The sequence below is a fragment of the Bos javanicus genome, chromosome 6 (assembly GCF_032452875.1).
Source record: "Bos javanicus breed banteng chromosome 6, ARS-OSU_banteng_1.0, whole genome shotgun sequence".
Classification (NCBI taxonomy): Eukaryota; Metazoa; Chordata; class Mammalia; order Artiodactyla; family Bovidae; genus Bos; species Bos javanicus.
In genome coordinates this window covers 116,022,340-116,046,602 of record NC_083873.1, presented here as the reverse complement: position 1 = coordinate 116,046,602, position 24,263 = coordinate 116,022,340, and the positions used below count along the sequence as shown (strand labels likewise).

Below are 24,263 nucleotides of genomic sequence, written 5' to 3'. Positions count from 1 at the left end.
GGTGACCTGCCCCCGACCCTCGGCTTATATGCAGACCTTGCCGGCACCTCCTGGGTGGGCGTTGCTGCCGAGTGCCCCATTTCACACGGCAGGCAGGTGGGCCAGCCCCCCTGACCCTGGCCCCCTCCACCCCAGGACTCGAAGTTCTACCTGGAGGGTGAAGTCCTGTTTGTGGGCGTGGGCAGCCTGGTGGAACACTACCATACGCACGTGCTGCCCGGCCACCAGAGCCTGCTGCTGCAGCACCCCTACGGCTACGCCAGGCCCAGGTGACACCTGTTGCTGCTCGGCACTGCGCAGAGGCCACCCCGTCGGCCCCGGCCCCAGGCCGCGCAGGAGGAGGCTGACCTGCACAGGAGGCTGAGTGGAGCCAGCGGCGAGCTCTGACCCGGGGCCTCTCCAGAGGAATCTCAAGGCCAGGCCCTGGGCCCCAGAGGATGGGGTGGGGCTCTCCCATCTCTTCCTGCCCACTGCCCAGGGGCCCAGGACCGAGCCCGGGCTGGACTTCATGGACAGGGATGGAGGTCCCCCAGCACACCCACCCTGCACTGGGCTGGGAGCTCGGCAGGGCTGGCGTATTTGGGGTGGGAGGACAGGGGCTGGACCCCCCAGGAACGTTACAACACAGGCTCCATGTGGGGCCGGTGCTGAGCAATAAAGCACAGATGACCGTTGCACCGTGGCCAGGTTAACTGAGTACCCACTCCAGGGTCCAAGCAGTGACCTCGGCAGGTCAGCTCGCCCTAAACGGTGGTCTTGTCTTCCAGGCACAGGTCGCTAAATGGCTTGCTCTGGGTGCACAGCTGGTCACAGGACAGGACCCCAGAGTCGGATAGTCTGTGTTCCAAACCTGTACATGAAGAGCCACATTCCGCTGCTGTGAGTCCGGTCCAGGGCAGTGAGGCTGCAGAGCTGAAGGCCCCGCATGTCTCTAGTTGAGTCATCTGCTGGGTTAACCAGCAGTTGGGAGACAGCCCGGTGGGAGGCTCTCCCGGTGTCCACTGTCCGTGGCAGAAGGGTCTGCAGGGGCTGGGAGATTGGAACCCAGCTGGGGGCTCCAGGAAGGCTTCCTGGAGGAGGTGATGGCGACTGTGCTGTGGGAAAAGTGGGCCCCGTGTAGGCCAAGGATGGGTGGGGACGATGGGACCAGACATCCAGGTGCTTCAGTCCGTACTCAGCGCAGGCCCAGCCCTGAGTACCTCCGCGCTTCCTGTCGTGAATTCCAGCAGGGCTGGTCTCCCTGGCGTGACCATCTGGGGTGAATTTCTTTTCCATAAAAACAAGCTCAGCTGGTGTCAGGGCTGCCAGGGAACCCAGGGCCATTTGATTCTCCGCACTGCCCTCTTTTGCTAGGAAAGAGGAATTTGCTGTGTAAAACCCAGGCCATGAGAGCACTTGTGCCCACTAGCACTGATTAAAGGTCCCAGGAGAAAGTCATTCACGCATCCCCTCCTCTGCCCTGGGGCACGTCCTGGGTGAGGTGGTGGTCAGAGGAGCAGAGAGGGGGCCGGGCAGAGATGTTGGCTCTCTGGTGGGGAAGACCGCGGCCGTCTGCTTCCAGAAACTGGGTGTCCAGCACCAGCTCTGCAGATGTTTCCCACTTTAGCCCCCGGGGATGGGGGTGGGGAGGCGGTCACGGCCTCTGGGTGACCTGGGGGTCACTTAGGGACACCCCCACTCTGGGGGTCTGGGGCTCTGGAGTCCTGGTGTTCCTCCCCCAGCATCTGCAGGCAACGAGCAATTTGCCCTCCTTCACCCGCTCTGCCCTGAACCCCCAGAGGCACACCGTTCCCGCGTGGCCGTCGCTTCAAGTGGGGACTGGGGTCAGAGACGCAGTTTCCAGCAGGGCTCGGGGTCTGCTGTGCTGGGGACCGCCGCAGGAGGCTACTGCTTTTAGCTGGCGTGCAGCTGCTTGGGAGCCAGCTCGTGTTTGAAGACCCCGAGCTGGAAGGTGTGGAGGTTCTGGCGTCCAGAGCCAGGTGACAGGTCCTTCTGGCTGCCTGGACAGATGGGGCCTATTGCTGCTGGAGACCCAGCACAGGGTCTGCTGGGACAGCTACCCAGCTCTGTGGACCACGCAAGCTCAGGGCCTCGGTTGCTAGAGTGTGTGGGTTGGGGGCAGTGGATGGGGCACCAGATGTGGTTCTCTGACGTGGAGGTGGGGGCATCCCAGACGTGCCAGAAGGTTCTATTCCCCACGTCGGCTGGAGGGTGGTTAGCACCGAGCACTTCCTGTACTCGAGGCGCTAAGCTGCACACGACTTAAGCCGCTGCTCTCCCAGCTCCAGGCAGACCGTTTCACAGGTGAGAAAACCGAGGTGCAGAGTGGCCTGGGTTTGCGTCCCAGCCATGTGATCTGCCCTTAGCCGCTGAGCCCAGACCCTGGCATCTGCCCAGCAGCCTTGGATAGGCATTGTGGAGTGTCTGGTTAATCTGCACCCCCCAGGGTTCCAGACCTGCCTTCACCCAGCGAGGGGGACACAGCTGCTGGGGTGGCGGAGGACAAGACCGACCCATCTTGCTTCTCTGCCCTCCCAGCCCCAGTCTGTGGGTAGACCCGCCAGGAGGCCCACCCGAGGGGCCATGTTGCCCCTCACCTTACAGACAGGGAAGCTGAGGCTCAGAGAGGCTCCGCTGACCTGCCCAGCCCGTTTGTTGAGTCCAGAGGTGGTTCAGTCCCTGCCCTTGGGAAGAGGCCCCAGCTGCTTTGAGGGCTCCTCCAAGCCAAGCACTGAGCCTGGTTTTACTCTTCCTGCAGTTGATCAGAAAGAGCACAGAGAGCCCCTGTAACTTCTGTTAATAGTGATTTTTTATTGCAAAAACGTGCTTTTAGAACCAGAAGAGACCTGACGAAACAAACCGGGATTGCTCCCTGCCCCCACTGCAACTCTGGGTCACATGGCGTGGACGCCCCCTGCTGGCCTGGGCGGGGAGTGGGGTAGGGAGTGCTTCCAGCAGCCCCCGCTGAGCACCAGGGGTCTCGGCTTGGGGCCAAGGGGCTTCTTGTCCAGCTGGGCGGCACTGGGCTGGCCTCTGGAGGGGATGGCAGGGCCACCCAGGGAACATCAGGAGAGGGAGCTGGTGATGGACAAACCTGCATCCCCAGAGGAGGGGCAGTGAGGGGAGGACCGAAGCCCCCTTCTGGCTGTGACCTGGCAGCAGGGAGCCCCTGGCCGGGCAGCCTGCACACACATTAGAGATAGCTGCTGGTGGTCAGGCTACCAGCACTCTGGGGAGGGAGAGTCACGGGGCATAGAGCAGCCCTGACCCATCTGCCGCCCTCAGAAACCTCAGAGGCTGCCTGATGGCTGCCCCTGTGTCACCCTCCAGCTGCATCCTGGCCACACCCTGAGCTACTCAGAGCTGAGGCGCCTCCTTTTCCCTTTCATTTCCTGTGGAATAAAACGCATTCAGAAAAGAGAACCACACACAGATGTACAGTGTAGCATTGCTATGAGGGGGACCAGTCCCCTGTGCCCTCCCCAGCTCAGCGCCACCCCTCCCGTCTCCCCGGCTTGTGGGGGGCTCCTGCTTTACTATGAAGCCTGCATCTGTCTCTCTGCTTTGCTGTTTGCGCACCTACGTGAGTGGAGTCATACCCATGCAAGCTTTGGCATCTGGCTTCTGTGTGTCGTGTCTTCCAGGTTGCTGTGCATAGGTGTAGTTTCTTGCAGAAAACTCTTCTGTTGATCGTAGCGTAGTTCATGGATCCATTTTACTGTGGACGGACGTTTAGTTTGCAGTTTGGGACAATCACAGACAGTGCTGCTAGCAACAGTCCTAACTGTGTTTCTGACCCATGCGTGCACAGGTTTCTCTGGGGTGTGTACTCAGGACTCGAGTTCTAGGGCATCAGGGCCTTCCACTGTTTCCCATGAATTCTGCGGTAAAAGATCTGTGGTTCCACATCCTTGTTAACACTCGGAATTGTCAGACTTTTCTCCATCTCTGCCAATCTGGTGGGTGTATAATTATGGCTTTAATTTGCTTTTAGCCAGTTACTACCGGACTTCCCTGGTGGCTAAGATGGTAAAACATCTGCTTACAATGTGGGAGACCTAGGTTCAATCCCTGGGTCGGGAAGATCTCCTGGAGAAGGAAATGGCAACCCACTCCAGTACTCTTGCCTGGAAAATCCCATGAACGGAGGAGCCTGGTAGGCTACAGTCCATGGGGTCGCAAAGAGTCGGACACGACTGAGCAACTTGACTCACTCATTGGACGTGAGCTTGAGTGAGTTAACACAATTCCGAGTGTTAATAAGGATGTGGAACCACAGATCTTTTACCGAAGAATTCATGGGAAACAGTGGAAGGCCCTGAGCAAACTCTGGGAGATAGTGAAGGACGGGGAAGCTTGGCGTGCTACAGTTCACGGGGTTGCAAAGAATCTGATACGACTTAGTGACTAAACAATTACTGATGAGGCTGAGCACATTTTCACATATTTATTAGCCATTTTGATTTTGTCTCCTGTGAAGTGTCTATTCAACTCTCCTGCCCATTTTCCTGTTTGTCTTTTTCTATTAATCTATAATAATTCTTTATATAGCCTCGATACTGTCAGTAACATGTGTCATGTATATCTTTCCAACTCTATAATTGTTTTTTGGACGGAGCACGGGGTAAGGATTCACTTTCCTGCCTCCCCACAGAGGGCTTCCCCACCTTTCCCTGCGTTGTTTACGTATAGTCTGTCCCTTCCCCACGCATCTGCAAACCCCTCACCATCTATCTGTACACATGTAGGTCTGTGACTGGCCTCTGTTCTGTTCCGTTTGTCTGTTTCTGTGCCAATACTGGATGGCATCACTGACTTGATGGACGTGAGTCTGAGTGAACTCCAGGAGTTGGTGATGGACAGGGAGGCCTGGTGTGCTGCAATTCATGGGGTCGCAAAGAGTCGGACATGACTGTGCGACCGAACTGAACTGATGCCAATACCAGGCTGTCTTAATTACTGTTGTTTAGTTAGTTCTCTTGGGCTTCCTTGGTGGCTCAGTGGTAAAGAAGCTGTCTGCCAATGTGGGAGATGCAGGTTTGATCCCTGGGTCCAGAATATCCCCTGGAGAAGGAAATGGCGACTCACTCCAGTATTCTTGCCTGGGAAATCCCATGGACAGAGGAGACTAGTGGGCTGGAGTTTATGGGATCACAAGAGTCAGACACAACCCGTCAGCTAAACAACAACAACAATTAGTCCTCATATCTGGTAAAGTAAGTCCATGTTTTTCTTTGAATGTGTCTTGGCTGTTCTGGCTCTTAGTGTTTCCATGTAAGTTTTTTCTCACATGTTTAAGTTTTAAAATCATCTAGTCAGTTCCATTAATGACAACTCAGTTGGTATTTTGACTGGGAGTTCATTACAGCTATCAATCAACTGGTGGACATTTGAAATCATTGATCTGATTCATGAACGTGGGTCTCTCTCTTCATTTGGGTCTGTCTTTAAGGTTTACTGATGGGATTTTTATAATTTGTCCTTTGTGTTCTCGCTTAGCTTTTGGGAGGTTTGATTCATAGGTGTTTCGTATTCCCTTTATCGTATATGGTTTTAATTCTTTGTTATGTGACGGTGGCATATAGGACACACTTTGTCTTAACTGCAGCGATTTGTCCATTTGTGTTCCATGTAATTAAATCTGTTGTCGTATTGTTCCATCTGTGCGGGTGTTTTTCTTTTTCTCTTGTTTTTTCTTGCTTTTGGATTGAGCAACCTTTTTTTTTTTCTTTTCAAGCATGCCACTTTCCCTCTTCTAGTTTGAAAGTTATATAGTGTATTTCTGTTCTTAACTAAATTTAGAGCAGTCAGTACTTTTACTGTCCTGCTCAACACAAGGAGTACAGGTGACTTTTTTGGTTGTACTCTGTGGCATGCAAGATGTTAGTTCCCTGACCAGGGATCGAACTCATGCCGCCTACGGTGGAAGCTTCGAGTACTAACCACTGGACTGCCAGAGAACTGCCTGCAGGTGGCTTATTTCATTGATCTCATTGTTTGATATTGATATTCATTGTTGTTTGTGTCTAATATTGTATTTTTATTTTTTTAAGCTCCTACATAGAGGCTTCCCTGATACCTCAGTTGGTAAAGAATCCGCCTGCAATGTGGGAGACCTGGGTTCAATTCCTGGGTTGGAAAGATCCCCTGGAGAAGGGAAAGACTGCCCATGCCAGTATTCTGGCCTGGAGAATTTCATGGACTGTATAGTCCATGGGTTTGCAAAGAGTCGGACACGAGTGAGCGATTTTCACTCCCAAGACAGTATCACTCACAAGATACACAATACCTCCCTTATTCTTTTTTTTCTGGAAAAGCAAAGTGTACTTTAATAGCATTTAAACTTTTTATGATGATAAAATGTACGTAAGTTTACCATTTTAACCATTTAAAGCATACAGTTCCATGGCATTCAGTACATTCACGTTGTGAATCGTCACCACCATCCATCCACTGAACTCTTTTCATCCTGTAAGACTGAAACTCTCTATGTGTTAAATAGGAACGCCCCTTTCCCCCTCCTCCCTTCCCATTTCCCCTTCCAGTGTTGCCCCTGGCAACACTGTCTGCTTTCTGTCTTATGAATTTGACTACTCAAGTCCCGCACTCCAGTATTCTGGCCTAGAAAATTCCATGGACTGTATACTCCATGGGGTCGCAGAGTTGGACGTGACTGACTTTCACTGGCCACTGGCAGGGCCCTCATACAAGTGGAATCATAATTTGTGTTTTTGTGACTGACTTGTTTCACTTAGCATTATGTCTTTTAAGATTCATATTGTAGCCGATGGCAGAATTTCCTTTTTAAGGCTGAATATTGTTCCACTGTATGGACAGACCACATTTTGTTTATCAGTCTATCAAAGACACTTAAACTGCTTCCTCCTTTTGTTTATGGTTAATAATGCTGCTGTGAACATGCATGTACAAATGTTAGTCTCATATATACCACGAAGTGGAATTGCTATGGCATATGGTAATTCTTTAACTTTTTGAAGAACCACCACACCATTTTCCCCACTGATTGCACCATTTTACATTTCCACCAGCAATGCACAAGCATTCCAATTTCTCCACTCCTTGTCAATACTTACTTTCTTTTTTTAAAATAAAATGGCAATCCTAATGGATGTTAAATGGTATCTCATGGTGGTTTTGATTTGCAATTTTTTAATGCTTAATGATGTTGCGCATCTTTTCATGTGCTTATCTTTGGAGAAATGTCTATTCAAGTCTCTTGCCCATTCCTTAATTGGGTTGTATACTTTTTTGGTGTTAACGTGTAGATAGTGTTTCTTATATGCAGTTTTCTTAAGATTGGGTTCTTCAGAAGCAAAACTTTGAAGAGGAATCTTGTGCAAGTGATTTATTGAGGGAATGTTCTCAGGATAAGCTGAATGGGGGAATTAGCATAGTGCAAAGGGAAAAACAAGGGGAAGAGGTGGTTCAGCTGGAGGGTAGCTTTAACCTGGACCTAAGGGAATCTGGACCCACTTCAGTGTTCTTGCCTGGAGAATCCCAGGGACGGGGATGCCGTCTATGGGGTCTCACAGAGTCGGACACGACTGAAGCGACTTAGCCGCAGCAGCAGCAGCAAAGGAATCTGGAGTATGACTGTTCTACATAGTTGGTTTTGCTTTGAAGGGACCAGCCTTTTGTACCCCAGGTCAGCCAGGTATTGTTCAGGTAGGGAGATAACCTCCTGGGCGAGGCAGCACTCTGGAGAAAGGGGGTCCGTGGCAATTAGCAGCTCACACTCACAGCGCCTGGAGAGTGGACCACTTGGAGCACCCACCCAGAACAGGGATGTGGGCTGGGCACCAATGGCGACTAAGTCCACCCCTTGAAGAGCTCAGATCCACTTAATGTTTCTCAGATTCAGTTCAGTCCATTGAGACATGGACTCTTCAGTGTTTTCACTGGTCCATGTACCTGGGAGAACTTCCGGACGATGGATAGAGGGATAAACTGTGTGGCCCCCACTGCTGCAGTTGGCCTCAAAGCCACACTGATACTCCCTTTCCCACCACGCATTCCAGACTGTTCTTCGCAACTCGCCCTCTCCTCTGGGAGTCCGGTCCCTGTGCTTATCAAGCCATGTTGCTGTGCCTCACCTTATAGTTTTCACCTTTGTTTGACCTGGGTCTTTTTCATATCTTCTGTGTCACCACTTAACGTGCTCAGTGGTCATCTACTCCCCTCCCTTCAGCAAGCCCCCACTGACATCTCCTGTGGGCCAGGCTCTTTTGTTGGGTGAAAGGAAAACAAAGTGAGTGATGCAGAATTCTGAGTCTTGTCTTGAGACAAGTCCACATCCAGGAGATCAGAGGTCGCTGTCTCTTATCCACGGAGAGTGTCCCTGACCCTTCTGCAGGTCAGGCCAAGGAGGACCCTGCTGGGAGGGCAGGCCTGGATTCCACACTATTCCTTCACTGCCCAGCTCTGGGCCTCAACTTTCTATGGGCATAAAGGGAGCTGGCCCATATGGCTCCTGCGTCTTCTGAGGACTCCTATAAGACCAACAGGAGGGGCAGTTTGGGGAGGTGCCTCCAGGTCACTGGCAGATGGCCTGGTCTCACCGATGCCCTGGTTCTGCGAAGGTCCCTGGTGCTCTCGCTCATCCAGCATCAGCACGCCAGGCTCCGGGCATCAGGCAGTGGCCGCATCGACAGAGCCTTATCAGGATCCACAGGTCTCGCTGTCTTGGCCCCACCCTGGCTGCCAGCCCAGCCCCAAACTCTGGGCACAGGAGCACAGACTGGGCACAGGGGCAGAGTCCGTCCACTGGAAGAGTGGGCGAGTCGGGCAGGGAGAGGCCTGGGGCCTTAGGCCGAGAAGGGCCTGGAACGGATCCTTTGGATCGAGCTCCTGCGCTTCCTGCAAACCTGCCCTCCAAGAGCCTAAGTGAAGTGAAGTAACTTCAGTCGTGTCCGACTCTGTGCGACCCCATAGACGGCAGCCCAACAGGCTCCCCCGTCCCTGGGATTCTCCAGGCAAGAACACTGGAGTGGGTTGCCATTTCCTTCTCCAATGCGTGAAAGTGAAAAGTGAAAGTGAAGTCGCTCAGTCGTGTCTGACTCTCCGCGACCCCATGGACTGCAGCCCACCAGGCTCCTCCATCCATGGGATTTTCCAGGCAAGAGTACTGGAGTGGGGTGCCATTGCCTTCTCCGTCCAAGAGCCTGACCAACGACAAATGAATGAGGCTTCCAAGAGCCTCACCATCGACAATGAATGAGTGGCCGAGCGGCTTCGGGTGAGCAGGCGCCACCGGCACGCCGGCCCGACCTGTTTCAGCGACGAGGCATGTGGGCCTGCGAGCGACCGTCCCCACGCGCTGGACCCCGCCCGGTCCAGGCTGGGGCTGGGCGGCCTAAGTCCGAGTCTGCCAACAGGCGGCAACCCCGCCCGCTCAGGCCCCGCCCCTCGCCACCTCGGCCCCGCCCCGCGGCGCCGCCCGCGCCCAGCCAATAGCAGCATGGGTTGCTGGGAGGTGCGGCAAGGGCTGGGCCTATGGGGTGGCGCGTTGATGGGCTGCGGCGCCGCAGGCCGCACCCAGCTCGGGCGGCTGGGGCTGTGAGGAGGGCTGAGGGGGCGGGAGGCCGGGCGGGCCGGGGCTGCGGGCCGGGGTTCGCGCGGCGGACAGGGGGCGGAGCCGGAGCCGGAGTCGCCGGAGCGGACGGGCGGCTGTCGCACTGGGACCTAGGAGCCTTCGCGCTGCCCGCCATTCGCCTCTGAGGTGAGGCTGGTGCGCAGCGCGGCGGCGGCCTCGGGGCTGCAGGCAGAGCGGCGGGCCTTCGGCTGCGGCACGGAGGGCGGGGGCCGCCTTGGGAGGGGTCCCCGCCTTTCGGCCGTCGGCCTTGAAGGGCGGAGGCGGGGTGGGGGGTGCCTCTATCCTGCAGACCCTTGGCCCCAGGGGCTGGTCTGTGGAGACGGCTGGACAGCTTGTCGGTGGGCTGGGTGGTGGGCTTCGGGGGTCCCTGTGGAGAAGGAGGGCGCGGGCTGGACGGTGGCCCGGCCCGTGGCCCCGCGGTGCCAACGGCTCCAGGGTTCGTGCACAGACGCAGGCAGACGCGGGCATCCGGATCGTGCCAGCTGTCTGCTCTTTTTTTTTTTTTTTTAAGAAAACGACAGCTTCTGCCGTGAGAGAGAAGCCACATCTGCCTGCGGACGGTAATAGGGCTGTCCTGCAACTTGATTAGGGAAGGGACTGTTGCTCCTCCTCGCCCTCTCTTTCTTTTTCGTCTCGGGGAGTGTCAGAGGGTCTCTTGCCTGTTAACCGTTGTATTTTTGCTCGAGTAATTCATGGTCAGGAGATTTCGTAAGCTTTTGCGTTCACTTCATGCATTCTTACCTTAAAATAAGTATTTTTTTGGTTAACCTGAAACTGCCAGCAGTGGTGTGACCACATGATTTTGTGCCTAAATGACAGAAAGCAATTTGTCATATCCGCACGGGCCAAAAACATAGCTGAGCTTTGTATGCAATGCTGCTCGTAAATTGTTACAGAAGGATTTTTTTTTTTTTTTGCGGGTGAAAAATGTTACTTCTTAATGATAGGAAATAAGCTGTTGAAAGGTCTACTCTGTCGTCTTAAACACATCAGTGAAGGCGCCCAGTGAAGCTGGAGTCGATGAGCGCCATAGAGGGGAGGGCACCCCAGGCAAAGATGAATTGTATGAGGGTGGGATTGTACAGCTGGGGTCTTTAGTTAGCGGGCAGGTGCCAGCCCACGTGTAAATTAGTTATTTAAATCCAGAATCTTGGTATTCTGATTGTGGGTTACACTAGAATGGTAAAGTTGTTTTTTAAGGAAGTGAATGGTTTTGGCAGTCCCAACTGTTTTTCAGAGTTTTGATGTGGTTTACAGCAGGACAAATTACTTGTGTGGTTTCAGTTACAGAGGCTTACCGAAAGACGTGAAGCTAAATTCTACCCAGTCTTCAAAAGGTGGGATAGTTTCCTCTCTAAAATATAATTTATACAGCTAGCCATTTTTTCCTTTAACTCTTTGATGTTGTCTGATATTGGTAAGGTTGTGTTTGGTATTCAGTTGTTATTGATTTTGCTATAAAAGGTGTTTCTTTAGATGATTATTAGTCTTTAGTTAGTTCTTTCAAGTTGTCCTTGTATTGAATCAGTAAATACTGAAGTGCTTTAAAAGATACTTTAAAAAAATTAAAAAAAAATAATCAGATACCCAACCGGTTTAACATTTTCTTGATTGTCATAATTTTTAACAGTTTGAGAGCTAATATCAAAAAGACATTTTATTATATGAAACTTAGAGATTAAATTGGACTTATTTATTTATTTATTTTTACATGTTTAATTCTTCCCACCACATGTAGAGAGACTAGTATAATAAACCTCTCTACCCTCATCTAGCTTCAGTAGTTACTTCACTCATGGCTAATTTTGCTTTACCTGTATCCTCATACTCAAGATGTCATATGATTTTAGCTGTTAAATATTTCTGTATGAATATTTTCTTGATTTTTAACAGTTTGAATCAGGATCCAAATGCGTACATTGTGACATGTTTTAATCTATAGGCTCCTCCTCCATCTTTTGTTGTCGCTTGTGATTTATTTGTTGCTGAAATTGTTGGTTTGTCCTGTGGAATTACTCCCAGTCTGGATTTTATTCTGTTCTGTAGTTTATCTACATAGTATTTGCTGTAAACATAATGTAATTTAGTTAGAGCTAAAGGCATTATCAGATTCAGGTTTGATTTATTTTTGGCAAGAAGACTTTATAGGTTAGTAACAGATAAGGATTAGTAGTCTTTTAAGTTGAAGTATAGATGATTTATAGTGTTTCAGGTATATATATCATGTGTATATCAAATACATATTCTCTTCACCTTCTTTCCATTATAAGTTATTAGAAGATATTTAATATAGTTCCTTGTGCTATATGGTAGGTACTTTTAAATCTGTTTTTTATATAGTAATGTGTATCTGTTAATCCCAAATCTCCAATTTATTCTGCCCCCTCTTTCCCCTTTGGCAGCTATAAATTTGTTTAGTCTGTGAGTCTGTTTTGTAAATAAGTTCATTTGTATAATTTTTTAGATTTCGCGGAAGTGATATACAATGTCTTTCCTTGTCTTGCTGCACTTAGTATGATAATCTTTAGGTCAATCAGTATTGCTGCAAGTAGTCTTTCTTCATGTTTGGATCCCTTAATGCTCAATGTTTAGAGTCATTCTTTCATTAGGTATTAAAAATGTTGCTATTTTAATTATATAACTTCATCATTTATTAGCTGGAGTATTTCTATAAAGAGCAATTTCCCTTCCTTCATTATTTGGTTACCTTGAATTGTAACTCTCTTAGGAAAGGCAGGATAAATGCTAAAGCCTGCTACATTTTATATTAGTTTTCAAAATAATGAGTTGGCATCCTCCGAAAGTAGCCAGTGAGTTGTGTATATGTATTTGTGTCGTTGTGAATTCATGGATTTAAACGTATTTATATGGTTCAGTTCATCGTAGATCCTTATTGAGACTCAAATTGTTCCATCATTGTGTAATAGAAATCTGTTCAAATTGGCTCCTAAATCCTTTAGACACAAGTCTTTGATTGCTCTTTTTTCTGGTATGACAAACCACACCAGGCTCATGTTGTACATTTTTTGTCCCAGCCCTGGAATCATCATTTCTCCAAGCGTCCTTGATTTTTTTTAATGAATAAATAATATTTAGTAATTACAGTCTGTGCCGTGGAGTTGTTTCTTGCTGCTAAGTTGATCATTGTTTGTAGGTCTTTTCAGTGCACACATGGCGGATTACTGACACTTTTAGTTGTAAAGCAAGATGACAGAATTCTGTTTAACCTTTTTAATCTTATATGTGTCTCTTTTTTCTTCTAAGACAAACGTCTTGACTCTAATTACTCATTGTTTTATCATGCACTGTATTTCAGTATCAGAAGAATAATATGAACACTACCACCAACTAATAAAAGGTGTTTAAGAGGGTTTTTTGTATTCTTATTTGGAATACGTAGTCGGTCAAATTACTGTGTTTTAAAATTGCTTAGAGTAGTAGTTACTGCATGATTTTGCTACCACTGGATGTGTAGTGTTCTTTTGTTTTTTATTTTGTATTCAATGTTTAGGAATTGCTTTTTCTTTTTCTTTTTTTTTTTCAAATTGAAGAAATATCATGTAAGTTACAGGTATACAGTGTAGTGATAAATAATTTTTAAATTATTATTTAATAATTGTTGGAATATTGGTTATACTCCATTTATAGTTATTATAAAATACTGGCTAAGGAATTGCTTTTTGTCTTCTTTTGAGGTTCCATGTATAAGTGGAATCATGTGGTATTTGTCTTTCTGTCTGACCTAATTTCACTTATAGTGTTCTCAGGATTCATGCATGTTATAGAAAGTATCAGAATTTTCTTCTTTTTTAAGGCTGAGTAACATTCCATTGTATGTAAATACCACACTTGTTTATTCATTCATCCCTCTGCAAATATTTGTTTTGCTTCCATAAATCAGCAATTGTGAATACTGCTGCTATGAACATGAATGTACAAATACCTCCTTGAGACCCTACTTTCAGTTCTTTGCGTCTGTACTCAGGAATGGAATTGCTGAATCAGATGGTAATTCTGTTTAAAAAATTTTGAGTAACCATTGTACTGTTTTCCACAACGGCCGTACCATTTTATTGATACATTCCCACCAGTAGAGCAAAAGGACTCCCAATTTTGTCACATCCTTGGGAACATTTGTTTCCTTTTCTTGATCGTGGCCACAGTGGCCGTCCTGATGGGCATGAGGTGGTCGCTTGTAGTTTTGATTTGCGCTTCCCTGATGCCATCAGGCTTTTTTCCCCACTTAACCTGTGGCATCTGCGCCAGACTCTAGTATAGACGTATTTCTCATTCCTTTCAGTTGCATTGTGCTCCTGTATATGGTGTGCCATACTTATTCAGGAAGATATGACTGCTTTTTAATGAATGTTCTTGTCAATTAATGGCTATTTTTTTCACTTATACTGTAACTTGGTGAAATTTTTCTGATGCATTTGAAGTGATCAGAATGGTAAGAAGTACTTCACATAAGTGTGATGTCATACTCTTGAATTCTGTTCTGTTGAGAAGACTTCAGCCTTCTCTCATGTGGTAGTTAGCCAATACTGATGTTATACTTTTACTTTTTTTTTTGTTTGTTTTTTAATAGTTGCTATTTCAGTCCCTCAGCTGCAATAATACAGTTTGGAGTTGGCTTCAAAAATGTCATTTCTAACATAAAATCATCTAATTCATATTGACACAATATTAATCCAATATTGTAAATATCATGTTTTAGTAATCTTTTTCTGTTATCTATTCTCTCATGTATTACCTGTCTTCATAATCACTGAACTCTTGAGTATTTAGCCATTAAAGTCTAAAATACTAGACCCGCAGACTTCAGTGTGTGAAAACCAGTGCTTACAGCTGTAGTCATTAATGCTGTCTGGTGACGTCAGTTTTTTCAGTTCTACCTTCAGAATACGTCCTGCATCAGTCCTTCTGTCCCGTCACCACTGTTAGCACCTGGGGCCCACTGGCTGTCATTGCTCTCTTGGACTACCACAGCAGCGTGCAGCTGGTCCCCCGAGGTCCGTCCTTTCTACTTTATCTCCACCTGGCAGCCAGAGTGATGTACATACAATGGAAATTAGATCGTGGTCTGCCTGGCTAAAACTGCTCAAAGACCGGTAAAGTATTAACAGTTGCCTTTAGGTAACAATGTGGCTGTGGGATAGAAGTGGGAAGAAGCCTTACATTTTACTGGATTACCTCATAAATAAACTTTTTGAGTTTTGATTCATGTAATTGGATTATGTACTCAGAATAAATTAAGCAATTTTACAAACAAATCAATCCAATGACTTCCCTTTATACTTAGAACAAAATCCAAATTTCTTCTTTTTTTTCTGTCTGTGGCCCTATGGCTTGGGGGAATGATCCTGACCAAGGGTTGAACCCCGGTCCCTGGCAGTGAGAGCACTGAGTCCTAACCACCGAGTCGGAGAGCTCCCCCAGATTTCTTAGGATGATCGCCCAGCTCACTTTTTTACGTTCTTCCACTTGCCCATTTTTGCTGCATTTACGTGGCCTTCTAGAACCTGTCTAGCTCTTATTATTATTATTATTTTTTTACTGAGCTTGTGAAGGTGGGGTTACAGTCCATATTGAGTGCATACATTGTGGTTAAATGCCTTTGGACTTTCCTTCAATATCTGTCACTCCCTCTGTTTAAATGACTATTCAAAATAGGGATATGCTTTTAAGTGGCAACACAGGTTTTCTAAATCCAGTTTATAAGCTTAAATTTTTATCTTTTTAAATACTGTGTGCTAGCCATTGTACTTTTTATGTGTGGGAGCCAAAAAGTTTGTTTAGGTGTTTCCGTAAGATGTTATGGAAAAACCTGTATTTTTTTTTTTTTTTGCTAGCCCAATATTATCTAATTTAATCCTTAAAACAATCCTATTGAGTGGATACTATTTTCATCTCATCAGATGGGAAAACCAAGAAAGTTTAAGTGATTGCCAAGGTCACATAGGAGGTGGTGGAGCTGGGATTCAAACCAAGGATGTCTGACTCTGGAGATGACGCTCTGCAGCACCAGGCTGTGCTGCCTGCCTTGTGCGCACTGCCTCAGTCCTGTCGCTTCAGTCGCCTCGTTATGACTGTGGGCTCCCGTCTTCCCTGTGAGGGCAGAGGCTCTGCCTTGTTTATTCCTGTTCCTGAGGCCAGCACAGTGCCTGGAATAGAGCAGGTCCTTAAGAAATATTTGTTGCATTAGTGATCTTCAGTTAATTTTTTAGAAGCTTAGCTGTGGGAAATAAAGTTCATGGCAAATTATTAAAGGCTCATATGTTCCCTCAAAGCAGAAGTTGACAGACTTTTTGTAAAGGGCCAGATAATAAATATTTTAGGCTTTGAGTGAGTGTTAGTCGCTCAGCCGTGTGCGACTCTCTTTAACCCCATGGACTTGAGCTCCCACCAGGCTCCTCTGTCCAGGAGATTCTCCAGGGAAGAATACTGGAGTGTTCGCCATTCCCTTCTCCAGGGGATCTTCCTGATCCAGGGATGGGACCCAGGTCTCCTGCGCTGCAGGCAGAGTCCTTACCAGCCAAGCCGCCAGGCCTTTCCTTAGGCTTTGAGAGCTATATGGTCTCTGTTGCAGCTAAACTATTCAGCTTTGCTGTTGCGTGAAAGCAGCCATAGGTCATTTGTATGTGATACTGCTGTCCCATAAAACCTTATTTATGGATGCTGACATTTGAATTGATTTTCATGTCCATCGTATATTATTTTTTCTAGCCTTTAAAAATCAAAGCTTGTGGTCCTTATAAAAATAGGCAGTGGGCTGGACTTGGCTTCAGGTGGAGCATCATTTGCTGATTTCTGCCTGGAGTTTAAATTTTTTTGTTAGACCAAGTTAGACATCTGCCTTCTGCCCTTATTTGTTTTGTTTGCCAGTGGACTTTGTTTTGTTGCTTCCTGCTTTGGTCTGCGGTAAGGAACTACGGAGGAGAAGCACTGTCCTGAGATGCCACGTGATATTGGCTGCAGGGCTACCGTTGTGGGCTTTATCCATTATAGTAAATGAAATAAAGACTCCCCATTGTTCAGGAAATCTGCTTTACTTTTCTTTGAGTAGAAGTTTCAGCTTCATTATTCTAGTTCTAACCCACAATGAATGTTTGTCCTTTAGATAATACATTTCAGCTGTGGTTTAATAGTGAGCACTACTTGGAGTTAGAAAGACCTGATTATACCTAGTTGTTTAACTTTCTTCACTAAATAGGTCTTTCATTGCGTTTAATTTTTATTTTATTTTGGAGTATAGTTGATTTACAATGTTGCGTTAGTTTTAGGTGTACAGGAAAATGATTGTTGTACATATATCCTTTTTCTTCCAGATTCTTTTCCGATATAGGTTAATGCAGAATATTCAGTAAGTTCTCTATGTCATACTGTAGGTCCTTGCTGATAATTTCATATATGGTAGTGTGTATATGTTAATCCCAAACTCCAAACTTATCTCCCGCCGTTCCCTTTTGGTAACTGTAAGTTTGTTTTTGAAGTCTGTGAATCTGTTTCTTTTTTGTAAATAAGTTCATTATTATTATCTTCTTAGATTTTGCGTATAAGTGATATATGGTATTTGTCTTTCCGTCTTAACCTTACTTAGTATGATCATTTCTAGGTCCCTCCCTGTTGCTGCAAGTTTTGCTAGGTTAATCTTAAGCTAGCACTGTACCTGGCCCAGAGGAAGAACCCAGGAAATGGCAAAGCTCCTTTTCTACCCTCACCTCCATCACTTTCTCCACCTCACATCCTTGGACACATCACTTCCCTTTTTTGAACTTCAGTTTCCTCATTTGTACAGTGGGTATGGTAATGCCCTCCATAAGTACGTCAAAGAATTGGTATGATGATTTGGGACTTCCCTGGTGGTCCACAGGTTAAGAGTCCACCTTGCAGTTCAGGGGACATGAGTTCAATTCCTGGTCAGGGAACTAAGATCCCACATGCCGCATAGTAACTAAGCCTGCATGCTCTGGAGGTGCAAGTGGAGAGCCTGTGTACCACAACCCAATGCAGCCAATAAATAAAAATAAATATTAAAAAAAAAAAGAATTGGTATGATGATTAAATTAAAAAGTACTTTGTAAGCTATAGGTGCTGCTTAAGTGTGTTATTATCACATATTTAGAATATACTTGAGGGCAAAAACGAGAGAGAAATCATTACTAATGGTGCATTAACTCCTCTTAAATGCACCCCCATCTATTACTTATCTCATGCCTTTGGGTGTGAAAGATTGTGCTGAAAAAGCTATGCTATACATATTGTAGCTCATCTGGACAAATGAGACGTTCAGTTCAGTTCAGTTCAGTCGCTCAGTTGTGTCTGACTCTTTGCGACCCCACGAACCGCAGCACGCCAGGCCTCCCTGTCCATCACCAACTCCCGGAGTTCACTCAGACTCACGTCCATCAAGTCAGTGATGCCATTCAGCCATCTCATCCTCTGTCGTCCCCTTCTCCTCCTGCCCCCAATCCCTCCCAGCATCAGAGTCTTTTCCAGTGAGTCAACTCTTCACATGAGATGGCCAAAGTACTGGAGTTTCAGCTTTAGCATCATTCCTTCCAAAGAAATCCCAGGGCTGATCTCCTTCAGAATGGACTGGTTGGATCTCCTTGCAGTCCAGGGGACTCTCAAGAGTCTTCTCCAACACCACAGTTCAAAAACATCAATTCTTCGGCGCTCAGCTTTCTTCACAGTCCAACTCTCACATCCATACACGACCACTGGAAAAACCATAGCCTTGACTAGATGGAACTTTGTTGGCAAAGTAATGTCTTTGCTTTGCAATATGCTATCTAGGTTGGTCATAACTTTCCTTCCAAGGAGTAAGCGTCTTTTAATTTCATGGCTACAATCACCATCTATAGTGATTTTGGAGCCCCCCAAAATAAAGTCTGACACTGTTTCCACTGTTTCCCCATCTATTTCCCATGAAGTGATGGGACCAGATGCCATGATCTTAGTTTTCTGAATGTTGAGTTTTAAGCCAACTTTTTCACTCTCCTCTTTGACCTTCATCAAGAGGCTTTTTAGTTCCTCTTCACTTTCTGCCATAAGGGTGGTGTCATCTGCATATCTGAGGTGATTGATATTTCTCCAGGCAGTCTTGATTCCAGCTTGTGCTTCTTCCAGCCCAGCGTTTCTCATGATGTACTCTGCATATAAGTTAAATAAGCGGGTGACAATATACAGCCTTGATGTACTCCTTTTCCTATCTGGAACCAGTCTGTTGTTCCATGTCCAGTTCTAACTGTTGCTTCCTGACCTGCTATAGGTTTCTCAAGAGGCCGGTCAGGTGGTCTGGTATTCCCATCTCTTTCAGAATTTTCCACAGTTTATTGTGATCCACACAGTCAAAGGCTTTGGCATAGTCAATAAAGCAGAAATAGATGCTTTTCTGAAACTCTCTTGCTTTTCCCATGATCCAGCGGATGTTGGCAATTTGATTTTGATTAAAACAGTTTAATTTCAATTATTTCTTTAATTTCTTTCTTTATTTGACCATACCAGTTCTTAGTTGTGGCATGCAGGATCTTTGGTTGTGGCATGTGGGATCTAGTTCCCTGACTAGAAGTTGAACCCGGGCCTCCTGCCTTGGGAGCAAGAAACCTTAGCCACTGGACTACCAGGAGAGTCCCTTGATGTGCTTTTGAATTCAGTGGGTTTTTCTTTTCTTTTTTTTTTTCATGTTTCTTGTGCTTGGGGTTCATTGACCAGCTTTCTTGGATCTCTGGGTTTATAGAACCAAATTTATAGATCCAGATTTATAGATCTGTGGGTTTGTTCATCAAACTTGAGAAAATTTTGGTCATTATCTTTTCATGTATATTTGCTTCTCGATGTTGTCTTTGAGAACTCCAGTTCCATTCATGTTGGACTATTTAAAGTTGACCAACAGCTGAGGAATGCTCTGTTCATTTATTTGGTTGTCTTTTTCCTTTGCCTTTTTTTTTTTTTTAATTGCTTTGTCTTCAAATTCACTACTCTCTTGTACAGTGTTTAATCTACCATTAATCTTGTTCAGTGTAAATGTTCATCTTACAGGGTGTAGCTTTCATCTTTAGAATTTCGATTTGTGTCATTTTTATATCTTCCATCTTTCTACTTGAGGTTTTGAATGTATGTAATATAGTTGTACTAACTGTTTTAGTGACCTTGTCCACTAATTTTAACTTGACTTTCAGTTCTTGGTTAGTTTGATTGATTTATATCTCCAATATGGATCTTGTTTTTCTGCTTCTTTGCTTGTTGGGTAATTTTTTATTGGATTGCAGATGTTGTGAATTTTGCATTGTTGGGTTCTGAATCATTATTTCTTCCTATAAACATTCTTAAGCCTTGTTTGCTCTATTTTGTTAGCAGTAGGACTTTAAAATTTTACTATGTTGTAGATGGTGAATGGCAACATTTTCTTTTACACATAAACTCCTAGCCTACTGTGGAGAAGGAAATGGCAGCTCACTCCAGTGCTCTTGCCTGGAAAATCCCATGGATGGAGTAGCCTGGCAGGCTACAGTCCATGGGCTCGCAGAGGGTCTGGCACAACTGAGCAACTTCACTTAGCCTCCTTGAGAATGGAAAGTCACTGAAGCAACAGTAACAGCAAAATTTTACCTGCTTTACCTGTGAATCTGATAGAACATTTTGTTTTTATTTTCCCCTATGCTTTGGCAAGTTATTTTGGTAAGTAGAGGGCTGTCCTTTTTTGAATTTCCTTTAGTCTGAGGTTTTAAAAGCTGAATCTGAGACTGGGTTAAGTAGCAGATTAAATATGCTGATACCTGCTCAGTTTGTTCAGTGCTTACTAGCTGTCACATGGCTCTTTCAAATATTTAAAATATTTAGGAACTTTGACATAGCATAATATTAAACTTTAACAGAGCTGTTTAATAGTTCATGCTTGTTCTAACCTTCTACGTACAGGAGGCTTGAGTTGGAAGGAGTGAAGGGAAGCAGGTTTAATTTCATTTGTCTTTTGAGCTTTATTCCAGAAGTACCTTTTTAAACAATTGTTGTGCCTAATGTATAACATTGTTTTTGATATCTGTTAGCTTAAAAGTGTTGAGCATAATTTGATATGATTTTATATTAATTTAAAATATACATAAGAAAAAAATAGCATTTTTCCTACATGGGAAAAAAATAGCATTTTTAAATGCAGTAGGAGTGGAGTCTGGAGGACACTTAAATTTTAAGTGAACAGTATCTTGAAAACCTACTCTGCCAGGATAAAGTGACAACAGTAATCTTTAAAATGTTATTTTGCAAGGATATTTTCCATCCTGTAGCGTTCTTTAACTTGGATCCCGTTTCTTCACGCATAGTTATTGAGCACCTGTTTTGTGCTGGGGACTGCTATAGGCACGATGAACAGAGCAAGGGGGTAAGATGCATGTCCCTGTCTTGGGAGCCTCGGTTCTAGAGTGAGAGATGAAGTAATAAAGGTCGACTGTCGGTAGTAATAACTGCTGTGAAGAGCACAGAAGCAGAACAGGGGATGGAGGATGATGGCAGCAGGGTCTGTTGTAGATGGGAGAGTGAGGGAGGCTTCTCTGAGGAGGTGGCATTTGGTTAGAGATGGAATCTGTGCATCTGGGGGAGAGCGTTTGGGCAGTGGAGACCCATCTTACTGTCCACGGTTTCTTGTTGCCGGTTGGTGGGGGCAGGTAATGTAGGCTAGACATCTGGGAAAAGAGAGCCCTTATGGGCTGTGAACTAGATGAGGGAGCAGGGCAGGTGCTGTTGCCAGTGCCCTTTATACATGCCTAGTGCCTGGCACTGCGTAGTGCAGATATGAAGTAAATTTTTTTTGGTGGAGCCCATCTAATCATGACAAAATTAGTAGTGGTAGTATCATTATTAAATAATTATTAAGTTATAGCCATAGCCACAGGTAATTTTTATTGTGCACTCTGTGGGGAGGATTATTGTACCATTTTGCAGACGAGGAAGCCATGAGGCAAGTTAAGAAACTTGCCCAAGAGCACACAGATGGAGTAGTGGTCTGTACCTACCTCCTTTAAAAAATAAATTGTTAAAATTGTTATACATAACTATACTGATTTTGTTTCTCTTTAATACATCTTGGCAAATGCTCAATAGCAGCACACAAATCTATATCATTCTTTTTAATAGGCTCAGGTTTTTTCTTTTACTTATATAATTTATGTAATCACTGCTGTATTGATAGGTATTTATTTCCAGATTTTTACTGTTATGAGATTTCTAAGGTTAGTATTCCGTGTCTTTGGGCACTGTGAAGTATATGTGTAGATATCGACTCGGAAATGAAACTGCTCGGCCCAAGGATGGTTTGCATGTTGTTCAGTCGCCCAGTCATGTCTGACTCTTTGCCACCCCATGAGCTATAGCATGTGAGTCCTCTGTCCCTCACCATCTCCAAAGTTTGCCCAAGTTCATGTGCATTGCACTGATGATGCCATTCAGCCATCTCATTCTCTGACGCCCTCTTCTCCTGTTCTCAATCTTTCCCAGCATTAGGGACTTTTGCAGTGAGTCAGCTGTTCTCATCAGATGACCAAAATACTGGAGCTTCATCTTCAGCATTAGTCCTTCCAAGGAGTATTCAGGGTTGATTTCCCTTAGGATTCACTGGTTTGATCTCTTTGCTGTCCAAAAGACTCCCTTTAATTTGCATAGCTGTCTCCAAATTACCCTCCTAAGGAGCTGTACCAGTTTGTACACCCACCAACTGCTTGTATTCCCCACATAAGAAAGTGTGTATGTGTAACATCATGGTACCTGTCTTACAATTATTATGAGGTTTAAGCTGGATTTAGAAAAGGCAGAGGAACCAGAGATCAAATTGCCAACATCTGCTGGGTCATAGAAAAAGCAAGATTATTCCAGAAAAACATCTGCTTTATTGATTACACCAAAGCCTTTGACTGTGTAGATCACAACAAACTGTGAAAAGTTCTTAAAGAGACGGGAATACCAGACCACCTGACCTGCCTCCTGAGAAATCTGTATGCAGGTCAAGAAGCAACAATTAGAAGAGGAGATGGAACAACCGACTGGTTCCAAATTGGGAAAGGAGTATGTCAAGGCTGTATATTGTCACTCTGCTTATTTAACTTATATGCAGAGTACATCATTCAAAATGCTGGGCTGGGTGAAGCACAAGTTGGAATCAAGATTGCGGGGATGGACAAGGAGACAACCCGGGGCCTCAGGCTGCTGAGCAGGGTACAGACAAAGCTGTGCCTTCGGGTTCAGGCAAGAAGCTTCCTGAAGTGGACATTGATTGATTCCAACAATTGTTTATATTAAAACAGACTATTATAAAGCTAAAAAAAAAAAAAAGATTGCAGGGAGAAATATCAACAACCTCAGATACACAGGTGACACCACCCTTATGGCAGAAAGTGAAGAGGAACTAAAGAGCCTCTTGACGAAAGTGAAAGAGGAGACTGAAAAAGTTGGCTTAAAGCTCAACATTCAGAAAACTAAGATCATGGCATCCGATCCCATCACTTCATGGCAAGTAGATGGAGAAACAGTGGAAACAGTGAATGACTTTATTTTTCTGGACTCCAAAATCACTGCAGATGGTGATTGCAGCCATGAAATTAGAAGACACTTACTCCTTGGAAGGAAAGTCATGACTAGCCTAGACAGCATGTTGAAAAGCAGAGACGAACAAAGGTCTGTCTAGTCAGGGCTCTGGTTTTTCCAGTGGTCATGCATGGATGTGAGAGTTGGACTATAAAGAAAGCTGAACGCCGAAGAATTGATGCTTTTGAACTGTGGTGTTGGAGAAGACTCTTGAGAGTCCCTTGGACTGCAAGGATATCCAAGAAGTCCATCCTAAAGGAGATCAGTCCTGGGGTTTCTTTGGAAGGACTGATGCTGAAGCTGAAACTCCACCTGATGTGAAGAGCTGACTCATTTGAAAAGACCCTGATGCTGGGAAAGGTTGAGGGCAAGAGGAGAAGGGGACAACAGAGGATGAGATGGTTGAATGGCATCAGTGACTCAATGGACATGGGTTTGGGTGGACTCCGGGAGTTGGTGATGGACAGGGAGTCCTGGCGTGCTGCAGTTCACGGGGTGCAAAGAGTCGGACACGCTGAGCGACTGAACTGAACTTATGGCAGAAAGTGAAGAGAAACTAAAGAATCTCTTGATGAAAGTGAAAGAGGAGAGTGAAAAAGCTGGCTTAAAACTCAACATTCAGAAAACTAAGATCATGGCATCCTGTCCCATCACTCTATGACAAATAGATGGAGAAACAATGGAAACAGTGAGAGACTTTTTTGCACTCCAAAATTACTGCCGATGGTAACTGCAGCCATGAAATTAAAAGATGCTTGCTCCTTGGAAGAAAAGCTAGAACCAGCTTAGACAGCATATTGAAAAGCAGAGACATTACTTTGCCGACAAAGGTCTGTCTAGTCAAAGTGATGGTTTTTCCAGTATTCATGTGTGGATGTGAGAGTTGGACCATAAAGAAGGCTGAGCGCCGAAGAATTGATGCTTTCGAACTGTGGTGCTGGAGAAGACTCTTGAGAGTCCCTTGTACTGCAAGGAGCTCTAGCCAATCAATCCTGAAGGAAATCACTCCTGAAGGACTGATGCTGAAGCTGAAACTTCAATACTTTGGCCACCTGATGTGGCCAAAGTCAGT

The 24,263-nt window shown here is 45.6% G+C and overlaps 2 protein-coding genes across 23 annotated transcripts in view; both read left to right on the top strand.

The window, feature by feature from the left end:
* The window catches only part of SH3BP2 (SH3 domain binding protein 2), a 41,319-nt gene extending 35,657 nt beyond the window's left edge, over positions 1-5,662 (top strand). For all 6 annotated transcript variants that reach the window (XM_061421013.1, XM_061421012.1, XM_061421009.1 and 3 more), the window contains exon 13: positions 136-5,662. In XM_061421013.1, coding sequence (XP_061276997.1) covers positions 136-273 — 138 coding nt within the window. In that variant the 3' untranslated portion in view covers positions 274-5,662. The remainder of the gene's footprint in view (positions 1-135) is intronic.
* A 3,987-nt stretch (positions 5,663-9,649) lies between these two features.
* The window catches only part of ADD1 (adducin 1), a 90,996-nt gene continuing 76,382 nt past the window's right edge, over positions 9,650-24,263 (top strand). For 12 of the 17 annotated variants that reach the window (XM_061420981.1, XM_061420991.1, XM_061420979.1 and 9 more), the window contains exon 1: positions 9,650-9,739. The gene's annotated coding sequence lies outside the window, so the exon portion shown is untranslated. Of the gene's footprint in view, positions 9,740-10,085; positions 10,174-10,897; positions 10,951-24,263 lie in introns of those variants that run through there. The other 5 variants (XM_061420983.1, XM_061420988.1, XM_061420978.1 and 2 more) reach the window with 2 other exon arrangements.